This window comes from Electrophorus electricus, chromosome 3 (genome assembly GCF_041902795.1).
Source record: "Electrophorus electricus isolate QZ-2024a chromosome 3, ASM4190279v1, whole genome shotgun sequence".
Lineage (NCBI taxonomy): Eukaryota > Metazoa > Chordata > Actinopteri > Gymnotiformes > Gymnotidae > Electrophorus > Electrophorus electricus.
The window spans coordinates 568,838-593,536 of NC_137499.1; the positions used below are offsets into that span (position 1 = coordinate 568,838).

General features: G+C 47.4%; 3 protein-coding genes across 17 annotated transcripts; 2 read left to right on the plus strand and 1 right to left on the minus strand.

Annotated features, from left to right (window-relative positions):
- Positions 1 to 105: 105 nt before the first annotated feature.
- slc7a6 (solute carrier family 7 member 6) lies at positions 106 to 7,820 on the plus strand. 3 transcript variants are annotated; one of them, XM_081708820.1, is made up of 10 exons: positions 106 to 431; positions 2,392 to 2,993; positions 4,072 to 4,197; positions 4,749 to 4,893; positions 4,975 to 5,098; positions 5,216 to 5,319; positions 5,476 to 5,572; positions 6,101 to 6,250; positions 6,672 to 6,855; positions 6,979 to 7,820. In XM_081708820.1, exons 2-10 carry the CDS (start codon positions 2,516 to 2,518, stop codon positions 7,035 to 7,037), a joined length of 1,467 nt encoding a protein of 488 aa, XP_081564946.1. In that variant the 5' UTR covers positions 106 to 431; positions 2,392 to 2,515; the 3' UTR covers positions 7,038 to 7,820. The 3 variants fall into 3 exon arrangements, with proteins under 3 accessions (XP_081564946.1, XP_081564947.1, XP_026881143.2); XM_081708821.1 differs by having other exon boundaries at positions 2,445 to 2,993; XM_027025342.3 differs by having other exon boundaries at positions 2,448 to 2,993.
- A 106-nt stretch (positions 7,821 to 7,926) lies between these two features.
- On the minus strand, positions 7,927 to 10,478 carry slc7a6os (solute carrier family 7 member 6 opposite strand). Its single transcript, XM_027025343.3, has 5 exons — positions 10,102 to 10,478; positions 9,191 to 9,517; positions 8,896 to 9,102; positions 8,526 to 8,658; positions 7,927 to 8,377 (listed from the first exon to the last, which is right to left on the minus strand). The coding sequence occupies exons 1-5, from the start codon at positions 10,294 to 10,296 to the stop codon at positions 8,262 to 8,264; spliced, it is 978 nt and encodes a 325-aa protein (XP_026881144.2). The 5' UTR covers positions 10,297 to 10,478; the 3' UTR covers positions 7,927 to 8,261.
- A 141-nt stretch (positions 10,479 to 10,619) lies between these two features.
- Positions 10,620 to 24,177, plus strand: scube2 (signal peptide, CUB domain, EGF-like 2). Of its 13 annotated transcripts, none has more exons than XM_081708790.1 (25): positions 10,620 to 10,946; positions 11,174 to 11,307; positions 11,496 to 11,618; positions 11,837 to 11,962; positions 12,270 to 12,404; positions 13,545 to 13,670; positions 13,773 to 13,889; positions 14,520 to 14,609; positions 15,076 to 15,138; positions 15,255 to 15,371; positions 15,455 to 15,577; positions 15,929 to 16,045; positions 16,409 to 16,531; positions 16,772 to 16,888; positions 16,986 to 17,075; positions 17,170 to 17,292; positions 17,488 to 17,649; positions 17,955 to 18,143; positions 20,674 to 20,844; positions 21,432 to 21,599; positions 21,734 to 21,895; positions 22,145 to 22,342; positions 22,621 to 22,773; positions 22,863 to 22,942; positions 23,239 to 24,177. In XM_081708790.1, exons 2-25 carry the CDS (start codon positions 11,220 to 11,222, stop codon positions 23,383 to 23,385), a joined length of 3,108 nt encoding a protein of 1,035 aa, XP_081564916.1. In that variant the 5' UTR covers positions 10,620 to 10,946; positions 11,174 to 11,219; the 3' UTR covers positions 23,386 to 24,177. The 13 variants fall into 13 exon arrangements, 12 of the variants coding, with proteins under 12 accessions (XP_081564916.1, XP_081564922.1, XP_081564931.1 ...); XR_014120779.1 differs by lacking the exon at positions 10,620 to 10,946 and having other exon boundaries at positions 11,011 to 11,307; positions 23,239 to 23,538; positions 23,628 to 24,177; XM_081708782.1 differs by lacking the exon at positions 10,620 to 10,946 and having other exon boundaries at positions 11,011 to 11,307.
- The last annotated feature ends 522 nt before the right edge of the window (positions 24,178 to 24,699 follow it).

The window sequence follows — 24,699 nt, forward strand, 5'->3', positions numbered from 1 at the left end:
TGCGTGAGATAACGTGATTCGGGACCAATGGCACTTTAAAGGAGTGGATACTATAACTCAAAGGGAGATTATAACGTTGCGTATTGTGAAAACCGTAGTGGAACCTTAATGGAAGAGATGTTTATAACATTTGTGACATGTATCATGTAATTTAGACAACTGTTTTGAAGACAAGGGCCTATTTAGAAACACGTGCAGTGTATAACGTCTAAAAGCGGCGGCGTCCCGGGGCCGAATACCTCTGACGTGTCCTCCTTGACTAAATGCTGATTGGGTGACCGGTGCACTAAAAGAGCCGTGGGACAGCGCTGTTACCGGTGCCACGTGACTACTAGCATTTTTCCGGTTGTAGGGATTTCGGTGAAAAAGATGCGGCTTTGGCGACAGATCCCGGCACCCGGTACAGTCGAATAAACGGACATCGCGGAAAGGTATGTAAACAAGCGAGCTCGACTTAAAGAAAGAATCTTATTAATAACTTAAGAATTCTTAATAATAAAGCCTTGCTTTATTTAATTCCAGCTATTTACATTTCAAAGCTTCAGTACCGAGTGTCGGTGGTAAAAGGTTCGGTACTGAGTGTCAGTGGGCTTCTCTACTGTCATTACTTAGAGGATTTGCAACACATGAGGTTTCAGATGTCCAGCTGTATTTACATCAACAGCCAGATTTTTTTTTTTTGCGTGCTTGAGTAGAACTGGAACATCCCTCATGTGATTTCATAGCACGTGTAAATACGTGTAAATACTATAGCCTACTATACTATACTATCTATACTATACTAATACTATTTTGTACTATACTATTCTATATATACTATACTAATACTATATTGTACTATACTGTGCTATACGAATTTCTAGTAGTTTGACAAATATCCCAAATAATTGTTCAATTATATGAAGAAAAGAAGGCTCTTAATTTCTGTAACTGGTTATAAAGTAAATTATGACCTCGGGTGATATTTGTGACTATTGTAATATAATAAAATTTGTAATTTGTAATATTGTAACTGGTGAATATATACCGAGTAAATAGCCTACATATGCCATATTTACGGAATATGTTTTCTGTGGTTTCCAAACCTACAGTATCCCTCGTGCCTACCCAACTCCACAAAAACAAAGGTCGCGCTGCTGGATTCATGCGTAGCTAACGTAACGTGAAAGTAACACCACTCCCGGCACGCACACAAAGCTGAGCGAAGCAGCGGCACGAGATCAAACCCGCGCCGAGCACTGGATTTCCAAAGGAACATTAGCACAGTTCCAGGGACTCAAAACATCACGAACGCAGATGTTCAGGCTGCAGCAGGAAACATCGGCAACGATGCCGAGCCGAATAATGGAAAAGGGCTCAAACGACCAGAGGGTTTGGTGTTTAGGTGCTGACGCAGGACAGACACGCTTGTACCCCCTTTAGATCTGTCCCGGCGTTACACGGCTATTTGAGGGTTGTTTTGGCGCGGTAATAACATCACCTACGGAGTCTGAAGCACTTCCATTGTTTAGACAGACTGTAAACCCTTTTAGAAATGAGATCTTGCATTTCAGCATGATCTAAGACGATGCTTTATTTGTGGGCAGTAGTAGGTAGAGGGTTGTTCATAACTGCATTCCACACAGTGCATTTCCACTAATGTAAGGATAGAAATGTTTTATATCTTAACCTACATCAACTAAACAAAAGCGATCAAAAACAATCGCAGGAAATTATAGAAAACTCTAAAGACAGACTAGGATACACTTGGAGAGACAAGTAGCAGTAAACTGGCAGTGCTGGACGGAGTGGCCCGCTGTCCTCCCACGAGCTTTCTGAGCTCCTCCGTGTTCTCTTTAATCTCTATTTTATTTATTTTATTTTTGTGTTCAGTTTCTTCTCTGCCACGAGCAACACGAGAGGTTCTGCTGTCATGATGCTCATTTTTTTGGATTGCAACCCTGGCAACAGCCTGCTTTTTTCTTATGATTTTGTAAAAAAAATGTTTAAAGAACCACATCTCTTAACTGACTCTTTTTAAAGTTGTTTAGATATTTCCTGGGTTTGAAAGTGGAATGTTTTTGTAAGTTTTGCTCAAGCATTCAAGTCCATTGTGTTAATCATACCAGTGACCTCTACTCTGGTCATCAGTTGGTGTCTGTTTGGCACGTACATCACATATTTACTGTTCCATTCAGTGCTGCCTTCACAACCCACCTACAACATTAGAGTCTAGATGTGAAAAGCAATATGTACGTTTGTCTGACTTTGGCTGATTAGTTTTACACATTAGCTATGTTTAGCTTTGTTTTTTTTTAAATTGTACTTAAATCTTTTTAATCTTATTAAGTAAATGGATGTTAAATTTATATGTGAATATTTATATTAGACTTTAAATCACCCCATCCCCAGACTACTACAGGCAGCAGCAGTGTTTGGACTGACTCCTGTATCTTCTGACCTAGCAGCAGGTCTGAGCAGGCAGCATCCTGCTCCTTGCTCCCTCACCCACGATCTTCACGGCGTAACAGGCGGGATGGAGGGTCACGCTGAGGTCAGCAGGCTGACTGGCCAGTTGCCGGGCTCACCGCAGCCCAGGGAAGGCATGCAGCTGAAGAAGGAGATCTCTCTGCTCAGCGGCGTCAGCCTCATCGTGGGCAACATGATCGGCTCGGGCATCTTCGTCTCTCCCAAGGGTGTGCTGCTCTACAGCACCTCTTACGGCCTGTCCCTGGTCATCTGGGTGGTGGGCGGGGTCTTCTCTGTGATCGGGGCACTCTGCTATGCGGAGCTGGGCACTACCATAACCAAGTCTGGCGCCAGTTACGCCTACATCTTGGAGTCCTTCGGGGGGTTTGTCGCGTTTATTCGGCTCTGGACGTCGCTGCTCATCATCGAGCCCACCAGCCAAGCAGTCATTGCCATCACGTTCGCCAACTATCTGGTGCAGCCGCTCTTCCCCACGTGCGAGCCGCAGTACTATGCCTCCAGGCTCCTGGCTGCTGCCTGCATCTGTGAGTTCCTCCCAATGACCCTTTGATTTCTTATTATATTGCAGTGCTGCATAGTGAATGGTTCGAGTTCTTTCATTTTTGCAGTTGATTGGTGAACTATGATGGGTGTTACTGCATAAACTCATTTGGATTTAAAGCATTATGCTTTAGTCGTTCTTGAGGGAGAGAATCGCGTGTCTTGGTGAGAGAGTGAGTGTGCACTCAATAGTGTGCACTCAATAGTGTGCACTCTCTCAGGGCCACAAACTGTTATTCTCTGTGATGTTTTTCATGGCTTTTCTTTTTTTACACCCTCTTTTCCACTTGACAATTGCACCCCACCCCCCCACCCAAGCAAACAGAGCCGTAAGGAACAGCCTCTCCAGGTCTGCTCCACTTTCTGCTGATCTAATGAAGCAGTTAATCAGTTACTTTGGGAGTTCACAAGACACGTTCTTCTGGTTTACTGAGCTCAACCTGTCAACCCTGAATATACAAAGCAACTTACAATTATGACAGAGTGCAACTTGAGTAATTAAGGGTTAAGGGTCTTGCTCAGGGGCCCAACACTGGTAACCTGGCAGTGGAGGTACTTGAACAATCTTACTACTAGTTGAGTACCGTAACCACTGAGCTACCCCAGAGTGGACACTTCCTGTGTCATTCAGTGACTGTACATACCAGTCCTGTCTTTATATCCACGTAATGTCTGGGTCTGCTGGGGTTCCCAGTATAAATGACCCTTGTTCAACTCAAACACAGTAGCAAGTGGTCTGGTTTGATCCCATAGGTACATTTCTCCCATTTGGCTCATGAAACGTGTTCAGCCTGTGCAGTAAATGCTTGCTCCTGTTTTCTCATGATCTCCTGTGTTCTTTATTCATCTTTATTTCTCCTTTTTTCTCATGATCTCCTCTGTTCTTTATACATCTTTATTTCTCCTGTTTTCTCATGATCCTCATTTCTTCTGTATTCTCATGATCTTTATTTATCATGTTTTCTCATGTTCCTTGTTTCTCATGATGGTTATTTCTTACATTTTCTCATGATCTTTATTTTCCCTGTTTTCTCATGATCCTCATTTCTCTGGTGAACTCAGGTCTGCTGACCTTCATAAACGCAGCATATGTGAAGTGGGGAACCAGAGTGCAGGACATCTTCACCTATGCTAAAGTCCTGGCCCTCATCGTCATCATCATCACAGGGATGGTGAAGATGTGTCAGGGTGAGGTGACTCTTGGGAGGTTTTATACTCATACATGATGAAACTGACAGTGCCATTTAACTTGTTTACCATTTTAATCGCATTCCAGTGAAACAGAGATATTGAAAACTGATCAAAGAATCTGTCTCAAAGCAGCCGTAACTGACATTACAATAGCAGCTTCTATTAGTCCCGCCTGTTCACCAAACTTTCTCTAAAGCTCCTCCCTCCAGCTTGGCCCAGAGTAACTTAGCCCGGCTGTAGGTGCTGTGTGCACGTTCAGAAATGCTTGCATGCAGGGAAGACTATGGCTTTGTAGAGATATTTTCAGATTGGTTAACCAAGCCAGACAGTGTTTTGGTTGTCGATCCCAGAGGCGTGACTGCTGTCTGTCTGTCTGAGCCACTGTTTTAGGTTTGGCTATCAGAATAGAAAATCAGCTTAGCTGATGTGTTCTTTAAGGATTTGCATACAGAAACTATAAACTAAAGCGAGATATATGTGCCAGTGGCATAAACAGTAATTCAGTCTACATTTCTCACCTCATGACCTTTTCACCTCATGTTTCAAAGGTTATACGGAAAACTTTGAGGGCATCTTCCAAGGGTCATCTAGTGATCCAGGAAACATTGCCCTGGCCCTGTATTCGGCCCTGTTCTCCTACTCAGGCTGGGACACCCTCAACTTTGTCACTGAGGAAATCAAAAACCCAGAGAGGTGTGTATGGGTTCAAACTCTCACTTTTTTCACATCTCCTGTTCTGGATAGAAGTGATAGTTCTCTTATCTGCTGTTCCAGGAACCTCCCTCTGGCCATAGCGGTTTCTATGCCGATAGTCACCATCATCTACATCCTGACCAATGTGGCCTACTATGCAGTCCTGGATATGAGCACCATCCTGGCCAGTGACGCTGTAGCAGTGGTGAATTTTAGCTTCATAAACCTCTTTACTTTTGAAAGGGGGGTGTATGGGGGTAGTGTATGGGGGTTGGTGTATGGTGGGTGTTGCACTCAGTATGCACTTCTGCACGTCCCACAGACGTTTGCCGATCACACCTTGGGGATGTTGAGCTGGACTATCCCCATAGCTGTCGCCCTGTCCTGCTACGGTGGACTCAACTCCTCCATCATCGCTGCATCCAGGTGAGCGTCACTGGCCTGCACACACCCTCGCTAACTCCACCACTCCAGAAGGTGTGTGTAATGTGCGATGACCGCACGCTGTACACGTGTACGTGTGGGTTGAGGTGTTTGAGGCTCCCCTGTCGTCATGGCGCTGTTCTGAATACTCTGTTGTAGGCTCTTCTTTGTGGGCTCGCGAGAAGGACACCTCCCCAACGCTTTGTCAATGATCCACATGGAGAGGTTCACACCAGTGCCTGCGCTCCTCTTCAACGTATGTGACCCTTCTCTTCTCTGCGGGCTCTCTGACAGACGTGTGTCAAGCTCTGGTCAAAGTTACCATGACATTTTCCACTTAACAACAAAGTAATTAAGATAGGGTGTCTGTAACCATACTTCATGGTTTGACGAAGCTGGCCAAAAATAAGTGAAAAAGATCGACAGAACAACAACAGTAACAGTTAGAATAAGTGGATAAAGATCCGTGAAAGCAACTTAATCTTGATGTAACACAGTTCCCCACTTCCATGGAGTCAACAGCACTGCATATTTTAATGTTTATCTGCACAAGTAATTCATTAAAATGTTATGTCATGCTAAAGCAGGCAGAACGCCAAATACCGAACACACCAAATGGCAAAACAAGAACATTAGTGTTGGCACTCCCCCTCTGAAATCCAAGCACTCAGAAGTAATTACAGCGTAGCCTGGAATGTAGAGGCAGTGCTACCTCTGGTGCCGATTACGTGTCACTGTGTGCCCGTCGCACTAACACCCGACTACGTTCCATTTCTCGCCTCAGTGTGCCATGTCTCTGATCTACCTGGCTGTGGAAGATGTCTTCCAGCTTATTAACTACTACAGCTTCAGCTACTGGTTCTTTGTTGGACTCTCCATTGCTGGACAAATTTATCTGCGCTGGAAGGAACCGGACAGGCCCCGCCCACTAAAGGTGGGAACTATTCATTGTCATCAAAAACAGCCTCATGTTGGTCTATAATTTCATGACCTGTGGATATCAGAGATTTGAGATCATAGTGGTTTGGATATTTGTGGTTGTGTGTGTACCAATAGCCATTACTCCGTACTAATGACTGATACTATGCTATTGCTGCTATACTGTATGTAGTATTAATGCAAATGGCTAGGAGTACACTACAACATATCCTGACTCTAATTAGCACTTGTTAACTCCCTTTTGGGGTGTGTGTGTGTGTGTGTGTGTGTGTGTGTGCGCGTGTGCGTGTGCGTGCGTGTGTGTGCGTGTGGGCGCGTGTGTTTGTGTGTCTGTGTGTGTGTGTGTGTGTGCGTGCGTGTGTGCGTGCATGCGTGCGTGTGTGTGTCTGTGTGTCTGTGTGCGTGTGTGTGTGTAGTTGTCCCTGGTGTACGCCTTTGTCTTCTGTTTTTGTACCTTGTTCTTAGTGGCAGTGCCACTCTACAGTGACACACTCAGTTCCCTGATTGGCATTGGCATTGCTCTCTCGGGAGTACCAGTCTATTTCCTGGGTGTGTATCTGCCCGAGTCCAAGCGCCCGCCCATCATCAGCAGACTGCTGTGTGAGTACTTCTACTTCCCCATGCTCTAACCTCCATTACTGTTACACCACTGCCCACATGTCTGGCTGGTTTAGTGACAGAGCCTCACTGAAGTAGGGACTGATGACATTTCTTTTTCTGCAGGTGCTGTGACACGATTCACCCAGTTTACCTGCTTCTGTGTGCTCACTGAGATGGAGTAAATCACATCTATGCAACCACCTCCGTCAGGCAGATAGGATTCGCTCCCTCTCCACCTGTCTGGAGGACAGGGAGCAGGACACTGCTCTGAAGCATGCACACTGGCCTCTTGCACACTCAGTGACACACATGCGAAACAGGGCGCAGTCTGAGGTCCTGCTGTGCTAGTGTTTCACTGACTGAAATTCTACTTCTTCTCTCAGTGATAAGTGCAGAATAGGTACCGCAGGAATGAGCCCTAAGGTCATTGTACAAGCTGATGAAACAACTTGTCTTCCATTTCCGCAAGGGAAAGCATTCACTCATTATCCATTCTAGCATTTTCCTTTCACTTCTGGGTCTTGGGCAATGGTTCTAAATGTTAAGTTACTTTTCATGTTTTTGTAAGACTTAAATATATTAACTTTGGTGTTGGACATTTGTATTGTAACATCACACGTTTAGCCTTTATGAAGTTGTGTACTCATTCACAGCCCCCTTGCTCTGTGGGCTGCTGCTGTGGTGTGGTCATACATGGCGGGGTCAGGCTAGTCATTTATCACTCTTTCTAGTTTATAGAGCAAAAGGCTTGAGCCTTGTAGGGAAGAGGAAGTCAGCCTAGCACTCCCAGAAGAAACACACTTTACCTCAGTTTTGCAACTGCACAGTAAAGCAAGAACCAGATTTTTAGGAGTTTATTAAATATGGTCCTTGCTTTTTCATATTAGTCATGTAAGTGGGGAATGAATGGAGAATATTTTAGCACATGATAAACATGGCAACAATAAGGGTGAATAAGCCAAATTGTGGTGCATTTTGAATTACTTCTGAGAACCAGATGTATTTAATAAACAATACAATTACTGTAATGTGCATTATTCAGAAAATAAACAGCATATTGATCTCCATTAATAATGGCATTCATTTTGAAATCTTTATTTTTAATACACATCTACATATTTACATAGTTTGTCACCCTTTGGAATCAGGAATGTTGACACGCATGTTACAGCCACTCTGCACAAAACCACCCCACACATGAAACTCAACACTACTACCACACACGCTCACTACCATGCAAATCAAACAGTCGCAGAACAATGCAACAATCACAAGGAATAAAATCACTCATCACACCAACACGGAAGGCCAAGCACCCCACACACTACCACACACCAATAGATGCATTAACTACCACACGTTCACTTGGAACACAGTTGCGTAAAAAGGACCCGTCTCGCACGTGCTCAGTCAGAGTCGTCCCTGTCCTCATCCTCTTCGTCAGGGTGCAACTCCTTCATCGCCTGCCTCCGATAACATTCCCAGCTCCTTCGGCTGTAGGAATGCTCCTCATTCCAACAACCTGGAAAAAGATACAATAGAAGCATTTCCACCGTCACACACAAAAAACATTCATTTCAAGAGGTCACGATGTTGTATGTAAAGTCTACACTGTGCTGCAAATGTTCTCATGAGAAGCGACTGTGGCACAGACACTAGCTAAGGCACACCTCCATAGCGCTCTTCATCACTGCTCTCCTCGCTACCCTCCTCGTCCGGATAGTCATTCCTCCAGTTGTGTTCATCGTTCTCGTCGTCTTCATCTTCGTACACCTCCTCTTCCCAAGCGACCTCCTCAGGCACCTGGGAACGCAAAGCCCATCACTAACTGCAGGATGACTAACCAGCACCAGAGGACGTTTCTCTATTGCTTCTTTATTAGCAATTAACATTTGTTTCAGGGTCCTGACAGACTAAACTACACAAAAGCCTCAAACCCAGCATGGAGGACACCTTTGCCCCTTTCTCATCCTCAAAGCCACACTTACTATAGTGCAACCGCATGCTTAAGTACAAGACTGTACTATAGTCTTCACTTACAAGCTCGCCCTCCTCTGTGTAGGGCCTGACAGACAGGATGTCCTGTATCCAGCCTGGTGTTGTCGTCTCCTGATAGTACAAGTCATAAACGTAGTCATCCTCCTTCTCGCGATGTTCAGCGCCAACTCCATCCATCGACACTGTCAATCTCTCTCGGATCATTTTCACAGAGTTACACAGGACCGTCTCCGGGTCAGGCTTCATAGTCTGGGAAGCAGAGAAAAGTGATCAACCAATAAGCAGCCACGCGCATCTCACCATCCTACTTCATGTGTGATGTCCAGAGCCTCCTCACCTTACGAGGAGCTCGCTCATCCTCCCCGTCCTCGTCCTCCTCCTGAACAATGTCAAACACCTGCACTTCTCCCAGAGACAAGCGAGGTTCTGCCTCCTCCTGAGCATCGCTCTCCTGGCCCCGCCTCTCTCTGGGAGTGGCAGACTCGTCCGGAAGCCCGGCCCGGTGGCTGGAGAGGATGCGGTACCGCTCTTCGCGCCTGGTGGTCCATTTGGCACTGCGCAAGTCGCCGATGACTCTCTGGGAGCTTCCCTGCGAGGGCCGCAGAGCGTGGGAGAGGCGTGGGCGTGACAGGACCTCACGGACATGTGGCTGCACAGGTGTATCCTTAGGAAAGATGTAACACGAGGTTTCAAAATACCAACAGAGAAATACTCTATATATTGAAGATACTCTATGTATTACAAAAACTCAACATTTAGCTAGTTACCATTTGTATAGTTTATTAGTATAACATCAGCGAGTAAGAGACACTGACGAATAAAATAATTATTTTATTATTGTTCAGTTATTTACTTAATGTGGCGAGACACATGATCATTAGACAATAAATTCAGGTAGCCAACAGTTAAGTAATGAACTACCAACGTAGTGGAATATGAATGTTAGCTCGCTGGGTAGCAATCTATTTACTGAAGTGAGTTATTAATGAAGAGCCCTCAGCCAGTCTAAGGCTAAAGCTAAAGCTAAAGCTAACTGCACAGAGCAATGGAGATCAGAGCCCACACCAGCGAACGCGCCAGAATAAAGGCCAACACTTACACGAGCAGGAATAATGTCGTTTAGTCACAGCGCTACTGAAGGTGCACACCTGCACACACTCAGCTTAGTTAGCCTAGCCTAGCCAGCACGAGGGAACACCAGTTGCCAGGTAACTAGCGCACGAGCTCCAACAGCGGCCGCGGCGTTACCTGCGAGGCCACCGTGGCCACGAGCTTGAACACGGAGCTCTCCACCCTCGCGCCCTGCGGCTCCGTTACCGGGTCGGTGTCAGGCGGAGCTGCACCCGCCTCCGGACGGATCCGCTTGCACGCGAGCAGCAGGGCGTCGGCCGGGTCGGTACCTCTTTTCCGTTTCACGCGGAGGATCGTGGCGCCGGGATCCATGGCGAGCGCGCGGACCTGCGGACGTTCCGCTCCAACCGCGCGTGCTCTTCGCTGTTATCTATTTATTGTGCACCGGCGCTTCCTCGTGGCTCCTACCGTAGTGTGCACACCACATCGCCATCTAAGGACTCGGAGCTTGTAACAGCTCGACATAAAAACACGCCCTTGTGAGATCTGTGCCACAATAATTCTATTAGAACATTAATTCCATAAATGACAAACACATATAAACGCCCCGTGAGTGATAGTGTGGAGCACCACAGTGTAGTTTAGTGTTAACTCCTCTACAGTCACTGTAGAGTAAACTGCGACTAAACTACACTGCGGTGCTCGAGACTTTCTCGAGCCGGCCGCCGGTAGAGGGCGCTACACCACATTCTGCGCCTCTAGCTATAGTCACAATTTCTCCAAACAAGGTCCACGTTAACGAGGTGGAAATGTCAGTACTCAGCCTGCTGTCTGACAAAACAGTCTTTTCGTTTATGTAGATTCACCCTAGTGTAGCTTTGAGACGTTTACCCTTCATTTACACGAAAACAGGCAGTGTGAGTGTATGTTGGATAATTAATTACACAGGTTAATGGAGAACCAGACGTGTTTATTATAAAAGGAGACGATCATCTCCTGCAGGCAGCCTAGCGGTCCAGCTGGTAGGTACCAGCACGTGAATCTGCGGTCTTCTCTTCTTCCACTCATCCTGCCCCTCTCTCTCTCTCTCTCTCTCTCTCTCTCTCTCTCTCTCTCTCTCTCACACACACACATACACTCATGAAGAGGGAGAAAGAGGTTCTTCTTCAACTCCCCATAACTATTTTGCGAGCGCAAGTCGGTTTGCAAACTGAATTAAAATGAGGTGAACGCTCGTGTACCTCTTTAGAACTGGCTGAGCACGTCGTTTTGAGGACACCTCTAACCTTCTCACCATGGGACCTCTGTGCATGACGAGGGACTTCTGTTTGTTTTTGCTCTTGTTAAACACTCGCCAAAGTGCCGCGCTCCCCCACGCTCCCGGTAAGACGCTTTACTTTACGCACGCGCTTATTGCTACTTTGTTTACACCCGCGCGCGTTTCCCCTCCAGAGTCCAGGCGCAGCGGGAACAGCCACAGTGCTGCCCTGTGTGTGTAGATAAGGGGAATCTGTAGCACGCCAAACGCGCATCACTTTCCCTAAGTGGTGCATGCTGATGTTGGTTTGCAGATGCAGACCAGTGCGCAGCGGGAGGTGATACCTGTCACATCGACGCCTTTTGTCAAAACACTCAGACGTCTTACAAGTGCACGTGCAAATCTGGATTTAAAGGCGACGGTAAACAGTGTGAAGGTGACTTTGGTTTGTCTGTTAGAAAACCATTTATTTGAGAGAGAAATATATTGTCATAGTCTAACTGAAATAATCAGGGAATAACAACTGTATGAAGTCAATTTCATTTGAATGTAATGACAGCTCGTGTTGGATGAGTTTAATGTGAAAAGCTCAGAAATGTTCAGGTCCTTACCGTAATGTGCAGTGGTAAGCCTCACCTGTGTCTCATGCACTAGACATTGATGAATGTGACGCGGAACACAATGGGGGTTGTGTACACGAGTGTAACAACATACCCGGCAACTATCGCTGCACATGCTATGATGGCTTCCGTTTAGCACGCGATGGACACAACTGTCTCGGTAAGACGTCTTAAGGAAACCCAGTGTATGTAGAAGTGTGATAACCAAATCTGATGAAAAGATCTGCTGAGTGTGATGACGCCCCACTGCTAACTTTAGGAGAAGAATAAATACAATCTAATCTGTGCTGGATAGAACCAGACTTTCTCTGAATAAATGAAAAATGTTCCAGCCTTGTTTAATGACTTTAAGCTGTGCTGTTTTAAACAAAGTGTCATGTTTTTCATTTTTGGTGAGACCCAGACTGTGGAGTAATACAGTTTGGAGAGTTCTGGAATAATGCTGTCTGGTCTGGCTTCCCTTTTAGATGTGAATGAATGTTTCTTCAACAATGGTGGCTGTCAGCACGTGTGTGTCAACACCATGGGTAGCTACCAGTGCCTGTGCAAGGAGGGCTTCTTCCTCAGTGACAACCAGCACACGTGCATCCATCGCTCCGTGGGTGAGACGCCTCTGTGACGCCAGGAACAATATATGTACTGGACCCTTTAAGTTGGTAAACCAGTACTGAGGCTGAATGTTTGAGTGTGTTTGGGTAGTTTAGCTCAAAACCTCAACTGGGGAACATTGCAACTTGTTAAGATGTCCATCAGTGGAGACGTCGCTTTGATGGCAGCCAGCACTGGGAGAAATGGAGCTTTAGTAAACCTGCATCTGTACTGGGAGCCTGTTCAGGAAGTCTTGTTCAGAGATGTAAAGAAAACGCCACTTAGGGTGGCTGCTAAAATAATTTTCTTCCAGTACCAGCGGCTAGAGATGGAGGAGAGTGCAGGGCAGATGGCATGTCTTTGGAGAATTTGTGTATCACTGCGTCGGGCTAAAACCAAGGAGCAACCAGACTAATTCATACATGTCCTCCACCGAAGGTCTTGTGATTGACAGCAGAATGAGGCCTTTAGGTTGGGCTCCCTCTCCAGGTCATTATCCCAAGCAGGCTGGCTCCTGAGGGCCCCTGCTGTGGGAAAGGCAGTCCCACGTTCTGCCAAACAAAACGAGTCAAGAACAGCAACACTTGGTCCTTTGGGGCTCCGACTAGAATAAAGCGCCGTCTTTATGTGTCTGTAGCTTCTCAGCTGCAAGTATTGTTGCCCCCCTGACGACCCTCCCCCACCCCTCCCCTCTGTAAAACCAACTGAAGTTTGCAAGGCTTTCCACCCCATTGGGTTTCTCTGGGCAAACTCGCTAAATCCTATTAACACGTCCCTGGCCGGCCCGCGTGAATGGAGAGCAGGCCTGCTGCATTCACATGGAGCAGAGCTATTGAGGACAGGTCAGAGTGCACAAGGCTTTAAATGGCACTGGCGCAAAAGCGTTCTACATCCAGGTGACAAATGCGTCAGGTTATAAGATTGTGTGTTTATTCTTACAAAATTTAGATGATGGTTATGGTATTTTTCAGCTACGCAGATGAAACTAAGGTGGTGCGTACAAGAGCAAAGCTTGGCATGAAATAGCCATCATCTCTGACGCATCTGTGCTTCATGTTAGGCTGGGAGTTGAATAGTTCCCTGACTGTTCACAGTAGTTGGACTACATTACCCATAATGCTTCAGGCCAGCTCACAGAGTTCTGTTCCTCGCAGAAGGCCTGAGCTGCATGAACAAGGAGCACGGCTGCTCCCACATCTGCAGGGAGACGCCAAAAGGGGGCGTGTCTTGTGAGTGCCGGCCAGGGTTCGAGCTGGCCACGGACCAGCATGGCTGCATCTGTATGTATTAGTAAGGGGATGCTCACCCCTCCCCCGTCACGCTGATGTCTACTGCTTTGTCTTAGAACCTGTCCACCTGACCTTGTTGTGCTTGTTGTCTAGTGACCTGTAACCACGGCAATGGGGGCTGCCAACACATCTGTGAGGATACGGAGCATGGGCCAGCATGCGGGTGTCGTGGCAGGTACACTCTGCAGGCTGACGGTCACTCCTGCATAGGTGAGGAGTCCTGGGAATCCGTCACGCAGCAGAGGGTCTGTCTCCCTCCGCTGCCTTAAACGGGGAATGCCTCCTGGCAAGCTGATCCATATTTCACCCCATATCCAGACAGAGACAATGATGGGGAATGTACACACGCACACACAGAGATCAGATTGTGAAGAGAAACAGCTGGAATTTGTAGGCTGTATATGCTCTCCGCAGACGAGTGTGTGTGAGGTTTGTGATTATCTCCTCCTCATCCTGCTGGTGTTATTTGCCCTTTTCTCTCCTTATTATCTTCCCCATGTATTCATGTGTGCGCGCGTGTGTGTGTGTTCACATCAGGCAGAGTGGGGATGGAAGTGACGCACAGCAAAGACTGTGTATGATATGGACTCTGGGTTCTACGACCTTTTAAAGTGTTTTGAATGACTTCTGAAGGAATGTCTTACAGCACTGTGAATAAGGCATGACTGTGACTAGTGCATTATGGGTCTGTATTAGAGCTCCTACAAATTTAAATCCAGCTGGGGATTCTAGTATCAGCCTGTGAAAACGTGGACGCTTCCCTCTAGTTAAATGGACAGACGCGTTTAAAAGATGCACTACCGGTTCTGGTTCCTATGATCCGTTTTCTCTCCGTTTCAGAAAGAGATGAAGCGAGCAACACCACCTCTGACCCGAATGCCACGGCTCTCGCTGAGGTGGACAAACGTGTTAAGCGCCGTCTGATCATGGGTGAATGTCCACAAACTCCTCAAATGTCACAGCACAGAGCTGCCATCCTGTCCTACCCATACAAACAGTGGGATCAGGAGGAAAATACGATTGCCCTTCAACTGATCCGAACTGGAGCCGCTATGGCTGGCATGGAAACCAGCATGAGTGTAAACCTAGAGCATGCTGGGAATTCCTGAGGACTTGAAGCAAACTGTGAAATGGCAGAGAATTCCAGCCTTCTCACCTCAGATCTCCTGAAGCATGCCCTGGTAATGGTGTGGTATATTTCACATGTGTGGAGTGAGTGATGTATACCACACCTTCGGATCAACGCGGAGTCACAGGCGTCGTGTGTAGTCTCTGCTTTAACCTTGTGGCCCTTAAGAATAATACGTTTTATTATTGAATTTCCTTCAGTTATTGACAGGGATGTATTGGTGTGTGTCTCTGCTGTACGTCCTGTTGAGATGGCTGGTTTGTGCAGATCAGGGGTGTGTTTTGCTCAGCGTTAACAGAGCATCGGGTCTGCTGTCCAAGCTTTCAGATGGTGAGATGGTGGTGGTATATGCTGGATGAGGAGAAGAGGAGCTCTCCTGAGGGAGTTAAACTGGAGAACTCCTCAGATGAGGTCTGTAAGACTCTGACAAGCCTGTCTGTTTCCAGAGACATGCGCCGTGAACAATGGAGGCTGTGACAGCACCTGTAAAGACACAACCACAGGTGTGCGCTGCAGCTGCCCGGTGGGCTTCTCCCTCCAGCCAGATGGCAAGACCTGCGAAGGTGCGTCCACCTGTGAGGAGCCCCGCCCACCCTAGCGCAGCCTCGCCCACCCTGGCACTCACCTGCGCCTGTGTGTTTTCCAGACATCGACGAGTGCGAGTTGCACAACGGAGGTTGTGAGCAGTTCTGCAGGAACACGGTGGGCAGCTTTGAATGTAGCTGCCACAAGGGCTTCAAGCTGCTGACGGACGAACGCTCGTGCCAGGGTAGGTGTGCCCGTCTCTGGGGCGTGCGGTAGGGAGGCAGCCAGGGAGATAAGATTGGGTGGGATGCTGGTGTAGGAGGCAGGTATTGGCTTGCAGGATTCCTTTGAAGATCCTTAACTGGGCTAAGAATAAAGGCACAGTTTAAGAACACACACTGCGTCCTTAGTACAAACCTTGACAGCAATGCAACTCAATTATTATTTATTATTATTATTATTATTATTATTATAACATATGTGGATTTTTTTACATGTAAAAAAAAAATTTATTCAGTATTTGATGTTGGAGCTGAATGTTTACAGATGCACATTATTCCATTTTCAGTATGCATCTCTTTTTGTTTAATTCTAGATGTTGACGAGTGCTACTTTGAGAGCACTTGTGACCATACCTGTGTGAACTGGCCAGGGAGGTTTGAGTGCAGATGTAACAGGGGCTTCTCTCTCTACGGCCTTGCGCACTGTGGAGGTATCTGACTAGATCTGAACGATGCTGTGACTTTTAATCCCTTATCACTCAAGGGCTGAATTTTTTTAAACAGTAAATGTGAGCGCTTGATGTGTGACGTGAGAACTAACAGCCAACTAACAGTGAGCGTTTGGTGGTTTCTGTGCTGTGTAGTAAGCAGCTCAAATTCTCATGGCAGGATATCAGTTTTTGTAAATAATTTATTCAAAATAAATAAATAAATAAATAAATGCATGTATGTGTGTGTATGTATGTATGTGTGTGTGATATATTTGTGTGTGTGTCTATAATGTGTGTGTATATATAAAATATTTCTTTCCTCAAACGGGGGACATTTTGATCCTTGTTCTGATTTGTTCTCAGACGTTAACGAGTGCAGTGTGAATAACGGAGGATGTGGGCACACCTGTGAGAATATCGTGGGAGGTTTCCTGTGCCACTGCCCCGCTGCCACCAGGCTGCACTGGAACAAGAAGGACTGTGTTGGTAAGATGGCGGGACCTGATGTGTGTGGTCTGCACGGAGCTAAAACAGGAGATACTTTAAAGTTGTTCTCTTTTGTCTGTTTCTTGTGCTTCCTTTTGCTGACCTTTTCAAACAACTAACGTGCCTCTGCCTGTATGTCTGCTTTCTCTACTGTTTTGACGTCTCCGGGTGGTGTGTGCTGGAAGGCAGCTGTTTGTGCTTCTGTACCTGTGAGTTTGCCGTGATCTTCTTTCCCTCCAGAAGCAGGCAGGTCTCCAAGCGTGGCACCTCCCACCAGAGCCACGCTCAGCTGCAGCAGACACGGGGGGGTGGAGCGTTGTCACCTCACCTGTCCGTCACAGGTGAGCGTGAGCAGTGGTAAGTGCTGTGCTCCCCGAGTCTCGCTGCCGTGGCTGTAACTCCTGGGTCACTCACCACCATCTCCACCTCTGTCTGGCTGCTGTTGTCTGTGTAGGGACTGAGGACTCGTACACGGTGACCTGTGGAACGCCCCCGCGGGGTCTGGCCTCGGGCCAGTGGAATGACAGCGGGTCTCACTGTCTCGGTGAGACGCAGCCAAAGACACGACCGCACTGGTTGTACTGGGATTGTGCTGAAGGAGCAGGGACGTGGTTAGTAAGCGGTTTTGTGCTCCCCAGACACAGACACAACCTGCGTGCACAGGATCAAAGCCGCCGCCACGTTTAGATCTGGCCAGCGGAAGTGCAGCGCGACTCCCAGTCTGGAGAAGCTGACGGGTAGCGTGAGCTCAGTGCTGGCAGGTAAGGCCGACAAGCCATGGCTCTTTACTGGGCAGTGGTAGAAAGGTGAAATCCAGTGAGACTTGCATGTGACTCTACTTGGAATCGGATAAATGTGTCTGCCCCAGTGTTCCCAGCAGTTGCATAATGTCACTCCAACTTAGACAAGCTCTGTGATTGGAGGAACTGTCTGTAGCCACGCCTGTTGCTCTGCAGGCAGCAGGGAGGTGGAGAACGTCCAATTCAGCTTCGTCAGGCTGCGGTGCGTCTCTTCAGGCCACCGAGCTCGCAGTCGTCACGGGCGCAAGGCGGATGAAGAGGATGGCTCCTCTATCACGGCCCAGTTTCAGCTGGACCTGAACCCGGAGGAGGTGACAGGTTTGTTGGGCCGTGATGTGGGCTGCACGTGTCCGTCACACTCCTAAACCCCGCCCTCGGCTTGTCCGCCGAACCCTGACCTCTGCTTCTCTTGTTTGTCACTCACCAGTTGTTGACTTCTTTATTACTAATAATAAACAGTGAAGGTATCTCCTGTTTTGAGATGGCTCAAAAAAAGGGAAAGTGTTCTGGAGGTTTGGGTCATGAGCAGTGTGTGCAGTGGTCCCAGGCCCTGCTTGGGTGTGTGTGTGTGTGTGTGTGTGTGTGTGTTGGCACATTGCCGTATCAAGTGTTTCTCTCAGCAGATAGCTGTGACCTGGCATGTGTGAGACGCCGCTCTGAGAAGCGCCTAAGGAAGACCCTCCGGACTCTTCGCAAGTCTATCAATAGGGAGCAGTTCCACTTTCACTTTGGCGGGTCAGAGAAACTGGCTAGGCCCGGGCAGCCTGCAGGCCAGTGTGGTGTGGGCCAAGTGCTCATCGACAAGAAGTGTGGTGAGTGTGTGTGTGTGTGGTGTACTTTCAGACGAAGCATATGATACATTACACCATCTGGAACACTTTAAACACTGTTGGTAATGTCATCTTCTCAGGAAAGTAGGTTTTGACCCAGTTTATACTTTTATCAGTTGTCATTCGCCCATCACCTGGTGCTGGGTTGTTTATATGGAGCCTGTCTGGCACTCCTCGGCCTCCCTGAGGGACCCGAGTGTTCGGTGTGGTGCGCGGGCAGGGTGCCTCCCACTGGCTGTTCTCTTCGCGCATGGCCACGCCCCTCCCTCCCCTGAGAAGTCTTGGCGGACCGTGTGGGAGAATGAGTCATTGTTCCGAGCAGATAAAGCACCTGGAGAATGGACCTTTCCAAAGGTCTGTTTGTGGGGAGCTTTAAGAGTGTTTTCACCTCCTCTGTGATCCCATTGTGATGTTGGAAGGGTTCATTAACTTTTAAAGGACTTGGTATGATGGACAGCTCACTATGAGGAACGAGTGTCGGGCTTCTCTCTGTCTTGGACGGAGAGGAAAACGTCTCTCTCTCTCACACACACACACACACACACACACACACACACACACACGCTCTGTGCCACTGAGGGCTGGCCTGCACGTGTCTGATTTGTAAGAGTTGCAGTTTCCATTCCAGACTAAGAACAGCGAGGCCTAGGGTGACCATTAACTGGCTTGCATTCATCTTTATATACAATGGCTTCTAATTCAGTTTGGATCAAAGCAGGCATTTCAAATGCTCATCCAATCAGGTCCTGAGCTCTGCTCCAGCGTGGCGGCGTCTGGCCTTTCATGTGCGATGGGCTTTACGTTCACACAGCAGCCCGGAGCTCCTCCAGGGAGGGTCTTCTCAGATGCGCGCACGTACCATTTCCAAGAGCAGCTCAAAAGATGTGTTAACCTTTTTAAAGGAGCTCTTTCTCCCCTGGCTGTAGTCCTTCCCCCATGGCTGCCTGCGCTAAGTGCAATTTAGCCTTTTCAGTATGCCCGCTACATTGTAAAGCCCAGCGGAGCCTGTAGAAGGGGATCCCCACACCCAACACAGCCTCTCAGCTCAACCCTTCACTACATCTCATCAAGCTCGTGAAGGTACGTGGCACCAGTCACACTACCCACTGCTCTGGTGTGAAACATTGTGCTTTGGGACATGTCTTGTGTTCTGGCTGTCTGAGCGCGATCTCGCCACAGTCAACTGGAGGGGTCTGAGCCCCTGAGCTGAACTCCGGCGGCGCAGAATCGTGGCCCGGTTTTGTTGGGCTGTTTGTTGTCATAAGGGAGGTGTTTCAGCAGGGCTTATTTTATTCAAGCAGGCAGTTAAGCTCTGTACGGTGTGACCCTGGCCAGCAAACAGCTCAGCAAAATTGACTTCAGCGACATCATGGGACTCTATTAGTGTCCGCTGTGTGCAGCCCTGCCCAATGGGCCCGGGAGCAACTGGACCAGTTCTGACCCCTTTTATTGGGTTCAGCTACTGCGTGCTGTGATGCTATAGTGTTTGCCTGCGTCATCAAATGGACAAGAGTGCAGGAACTTGAATAGAGGTGAAAGGTCCCTTTCAAACTCTTTGGGGCCATCAATTCCAGAACTCAGTAGAGTTGCGGCTTTGCATTTGAAAGACTTTAAAGCGCTCTCTCTCCCTCTTCCATTGCTCCTGAAGATGAAAGCCAGACTGAGACTACAACAGTGGCCCTTCATGGTTGTTTGAGGAACTAAAATGGCGGGGAAGGAAAAACTCCTTGGGTTGCATTTTCTGACCACTTATAGCGGAAGGAGGGTCTTAAACGACAGCTCCATTGACTGTTGAGACTGCATGTGACCGATGTGACAGCACAGAGCTGCCATGCAAAAAAACACTCAGCACTTAAATCTGATCTGTATTCAAAGAGTTCAAAGTTCAAAGAGGTTTTATTGTCATTTCAGCTATATACAAGTACACAACAGAAAGGAGACAACGTTCCTCCAGGACCATGGTGCAACACAAAACAACAGTGCAACAGGCAACATGCTGCACAAGTGCAAACAGTCCAATATAGTGCAAAAATGTAATTAAATAAACAATAATAAATACAGAACAGGACAAATAGGCCGTCCCACCTCAGCAGTTCCTGCTGTGAACTGTGGCTGGTTCATCCCAGTGCAGGCAGAACTTTTTCACAGCATTGCTGTAAATGACTCAGGACAGTTTGGTCTTTACAAAGCAAACATTCAAAAGGCTGCGCTCGCCTCCCTGTAATCAAACGCTGTGGGTTTTTGGGAGGTTTCGGATGCAAACACTCCCCCAAAGCATGTATGGTGTGCTGATGTGGAGGAAGGGCCTGTGGACACGTGCCAGCCTGTTTGATGTGTGCAGCTGAGCGACTGACTGGAGGCCCGGCCCGGCCCGACCCGCGCGGAATTTTTGCCAGCGCCATGAGGGCGATTCACGACGCCCTTATTAAATGTGGTAACGCGAGGCCTGCTGAGTGTGAGGCACTTTCCTGTGCTTTCTCCTTTCAACCCCTCCCTCCTTCCCTCCCTCCAGTGAGCTGCACCGTCGGGATGTACCACGACACGGAGCAAGGGAGGTGTGTCCCATGTCCTGCCGGAACTTACCAAGATGAGGAAGGGCAAGCGTCGTGTGTGGCGTGTCCCGGCCTGAAGGGCAGGACTGTCCCGAGGCCTGCGGGGGCGCGGAGTCTGGCTGAGTGTGGAGGTGAGGCTCGGCCCAGCTGTTCTGAACCCACTGTCACCCCTCTCCTGGAGGTTTTTCCCTCTCAGAACATTTGAAGAGCCTGGTGGTTTTCGTGGTGTTGCCAAAGTCTTATCCAGCAACATGCATCTTTATAGCTTTGACTATTGGGTCTGTCCCTCTCATGACATGAAAGTGTTTGCGTGAGTCACATCCTGCTTTTTGTCTGTGGAACGAGAAGGAAGCTTACCTGTGTTGATGATAAAAATCTTCTAAACAGATGGGGTGTGTGTGTGAGAGAGATTACAAGTCCCCCCATCTGTTTTGTGTTGGGGGAGGCTGTGCTGTTATCAGAAGCAGGTGGCCACTGGGCCATAAGATCCAATCTTTTGCTTTCCCTGATAGACACAACAGAAGAGGCCGTCAGGGCTGCTCAGTGGCGGGGCCTGTCTGTCACCTGTAGGGCATGTGGGAGGTTCTGTTCGGTCCCGAGATATGAACTTGCGCTACAAACTCCTGTGAGGTGGTGGTAGGGAGATCAGGCTCATCAGCTCTCTGCCACCTTAGCATTGATGATGATGATGATGATGTTTCTCCTTTTTTTCCTTTAGGGCAGTGTTCTCCTGGGCACTTCTCTCATGATGGCTTTGTGCCGTGTCGACCGTGCCACCGAGGCAGCTACCAGCCTGAAAGGGGACGCACCTCCTGCTTCCCCTGTGGGGGATCTCTCGTAACCAAGCACGAAGGGGCAGCATCTTTCCAGGCCTGTGAAACTAAAGGTAAGGACTGCCCCTGGTCGGGCCCTGCAACTTTGCCTCACACTTCACAGGTGTGGTACCCTTCAGCACATAGTCAGGGAGGTCACGTCTCCTCTGGAGATGCCTGCTGTAATGCCCCATGTCGTGGCCCACAGTGCAGTGCTCTCCGGGGCACTACTACAACACCAGCACCCACCGCTGCATTCGCTGCCCCATGGGAACCTACCAACTGGAGTTTGGACAGAACTACTGTGTGTCCTGCCCTGGAAACACCACCACTGACTTCGATGGTTCAACCAACATCACGCAGTGCAAAAGTAAGTGAAGGGATGGTGTGGCTCGTAAACACAAGGACCTGCCACGATAATGGAAGGAGGCTGAAGGTGGGATTATGCTGCTCTGCTCTTGTCCTCAAGTGGCTCAACAATTTAGTCTCTTGCATCAGGTCACTGAAAATTGGTTAAAAATCTCAGAACCCCACAAAAACGTACTGTGTCAAAAATGGCGAGTTGCTCCTGCAGTTTCTCCATGTAGCAGCCATTCAACGCCTTTTCATCTCACCCCAGACAGGCGCTGTGGAGGGGAGCTTGGTGAATACACTGGGCACATCGAGTCGCCAAATTACCCAGGCGACTACCCGGCCAACGTGGAGTGCACCTGGACCATCAACCCGCCCCCCAAGCGCAGGATCCTCATCGTGGTTCCGGAGGTCTTCCTCCCTGTGGAAGATGACTGTGGGGACTACTTGGTCATGCGGAAGAGCCGTACGTGAAATGCAACATTCCTGCACCATCCTGCAATGTTAATTCATCTGTACATTTGGCAAATCAAATGATTGTGTTATGTTACTGATCTGGCAGAGAGGTTTTTGAACCTGTGTGCTACCACGCAGACTTTCAGTAACTGTTTTCTGGGCAGCAAGAGTCTCATTTTGAGCCTATCGTGAGCTCAATATGAGTCTGATATGGCTTTACACTGCTCCCTGCTGTGTGCATTTAACGGAGTTGTGTGAGAATGAGCGACTTGCCGCCTGTGCCGACAGCTCTGCCAAATTCGGTGACGACGTACGAGACATGTCAGACGTATGAGAGGCCTATCGCCTTCACCTCGCGATCTAAGAAACTGTGGATTCAGTTCCGGTCCAACGAGGGCAACAGCAGGAAAGGGTTCCGCGTGCCTTACGTAACATACGATGGTAAGATCAGACAGAGGTGATGTGAACATAGGTGTTGACCTGATGGGATCGATGTGTGGTGGTGAGCTGTTGCGCTCGTTCATTTTTAGAGGACTATCAGGAGCTTATTGAGGACATAGTGAGGGATGGGAGACTATACGCCTCAGAAAACCACCAAGAAATTCTGAAGGTATGTTGAATGATGTTTTTGAAGCATGTTTACTTATTAGAATTGGCTTCATTTCATGCTGATTTTATTTATTTATTTATTTTAAACAAAAAACTATTTTTGTGTCTTGCGGTATACTGGGTAAGCAGTTCCTGAGCCCATATACACAAGTTAGATATTGACAAATAAGATTATAGTGCCACCCAGTGGACGAAACGTGTAACGTGGGTCAGTACGTCTGAGTTCCAGCTGTTTTCCATGATCAAAATCACACTATCAAAATGCTGATTTTGAAACATCTGGAATTTTTTCCCCAGGACAAGAGACTGATGAAGTGTCTCTTTGATGTGCTCGCTCATCCACAAAATTTCTTCAACTACACTGCAGAGGAGTCCAGAGAAATGTTTCCAAAATCGTTTATTCGATTCCTTCGCTCAAAAGTGCTGCGATTTTTGCGTCCTTAAAATATTACAGGAATATTTGGCAGTCCCTACAGCAACTGTATAAAGAACCCAAAAGAAATTCCCCAATTGTCTTGGCTGTGTGAAGACTTGTGTCTACGTGGATCAGAAGGGAGAGTGCGCCTCCATTTCAAAAGGAAATGAACTTCACTTTTAGTGAGTGAATGGCTATCTGCCACTTTTGTCCTAAAGGATTGTGGGTCCCTGTGCTCAGTGTGACGTTACCCACTTGTTCCTCCTTCCAGTGCTGTACCTGGCCACAGCCTGCCATGAGGAATATCACCTCGTCTGTCCAACAACGTCCTGTCCTTAGGACAGTTTTGGAGAAGATCTAAAACCTGCTTTGGATGTTTCTTTTAGCTGTAACTTTTACTTTTTTTTTTTTTTAATTGTAAAATGGTTTTTAACCCTTCTCATATGTGATCATTTTAGACATTCCCTGTTCTTGGTCATGCTTTAAGAAATAAAATTGTTTTTACTATGGAAATATGCTTTTTGAGAAATGTGTATATGACAAATAAATAAATAAATAAAATTGTGTGTAATTTATATATATTAGTTTAAAATAAGGTGATAAGATTAAAATAAGGTTTATATATATAATATATATATCATATATATTTATAATCACCTTATTTTAATCTTCAGTGCCCTTTGAGGGATATAATAACAGATTAGATTTGAATGTGTTGCATATTCATATACCAAAACATCAGCTTCAGTTAACTCATGGCACTGTATTCCCTTCTCTGATTGATGACCAACTTTCTCCATTATATCATTTGTATGCTTCCTTTTGTCCACAGGAATAAAAAGTTAGTGTGCATTTTCTGGTTAAGCAGCTTCTGTCTGTTTTCTGAGACATTCATGCTGTGTTTTGGGGACTAACTGCACACGTTTTGTAAAACATGGCCTGAACTGATTCTGGGAATTCAAGAGTAACAAACTTTGATTTGAGTACAGGATTAAGGGGTAGAGATACTTTTTCACTTGTTACAGAGAGTAAATGAATGTTTATATTTTTATGATTGTTTTTATTTATATGTTGGTTGTACAAACAAAAAGGCGTCATGTGCATGCGTTCATTACAGCGAGGCAAAAGCACGAATCCCCGTTTCCTAAAGCCCCACTGTGTGTGCAAAGGGGGCGCTGGTGAATGCCACAGTCATGAACGTGGGGTTTGCATGTCCAGATGTGACGGCCCACCTCACTGCATTAGAGCACTCTGCTTTGGAAACTAATGCAGCATTGCGACGCTGTTTTTGTCACACTCCGCTTCTGATAATCATTTGACAGAGATTGTGTAGCCATAAGGTG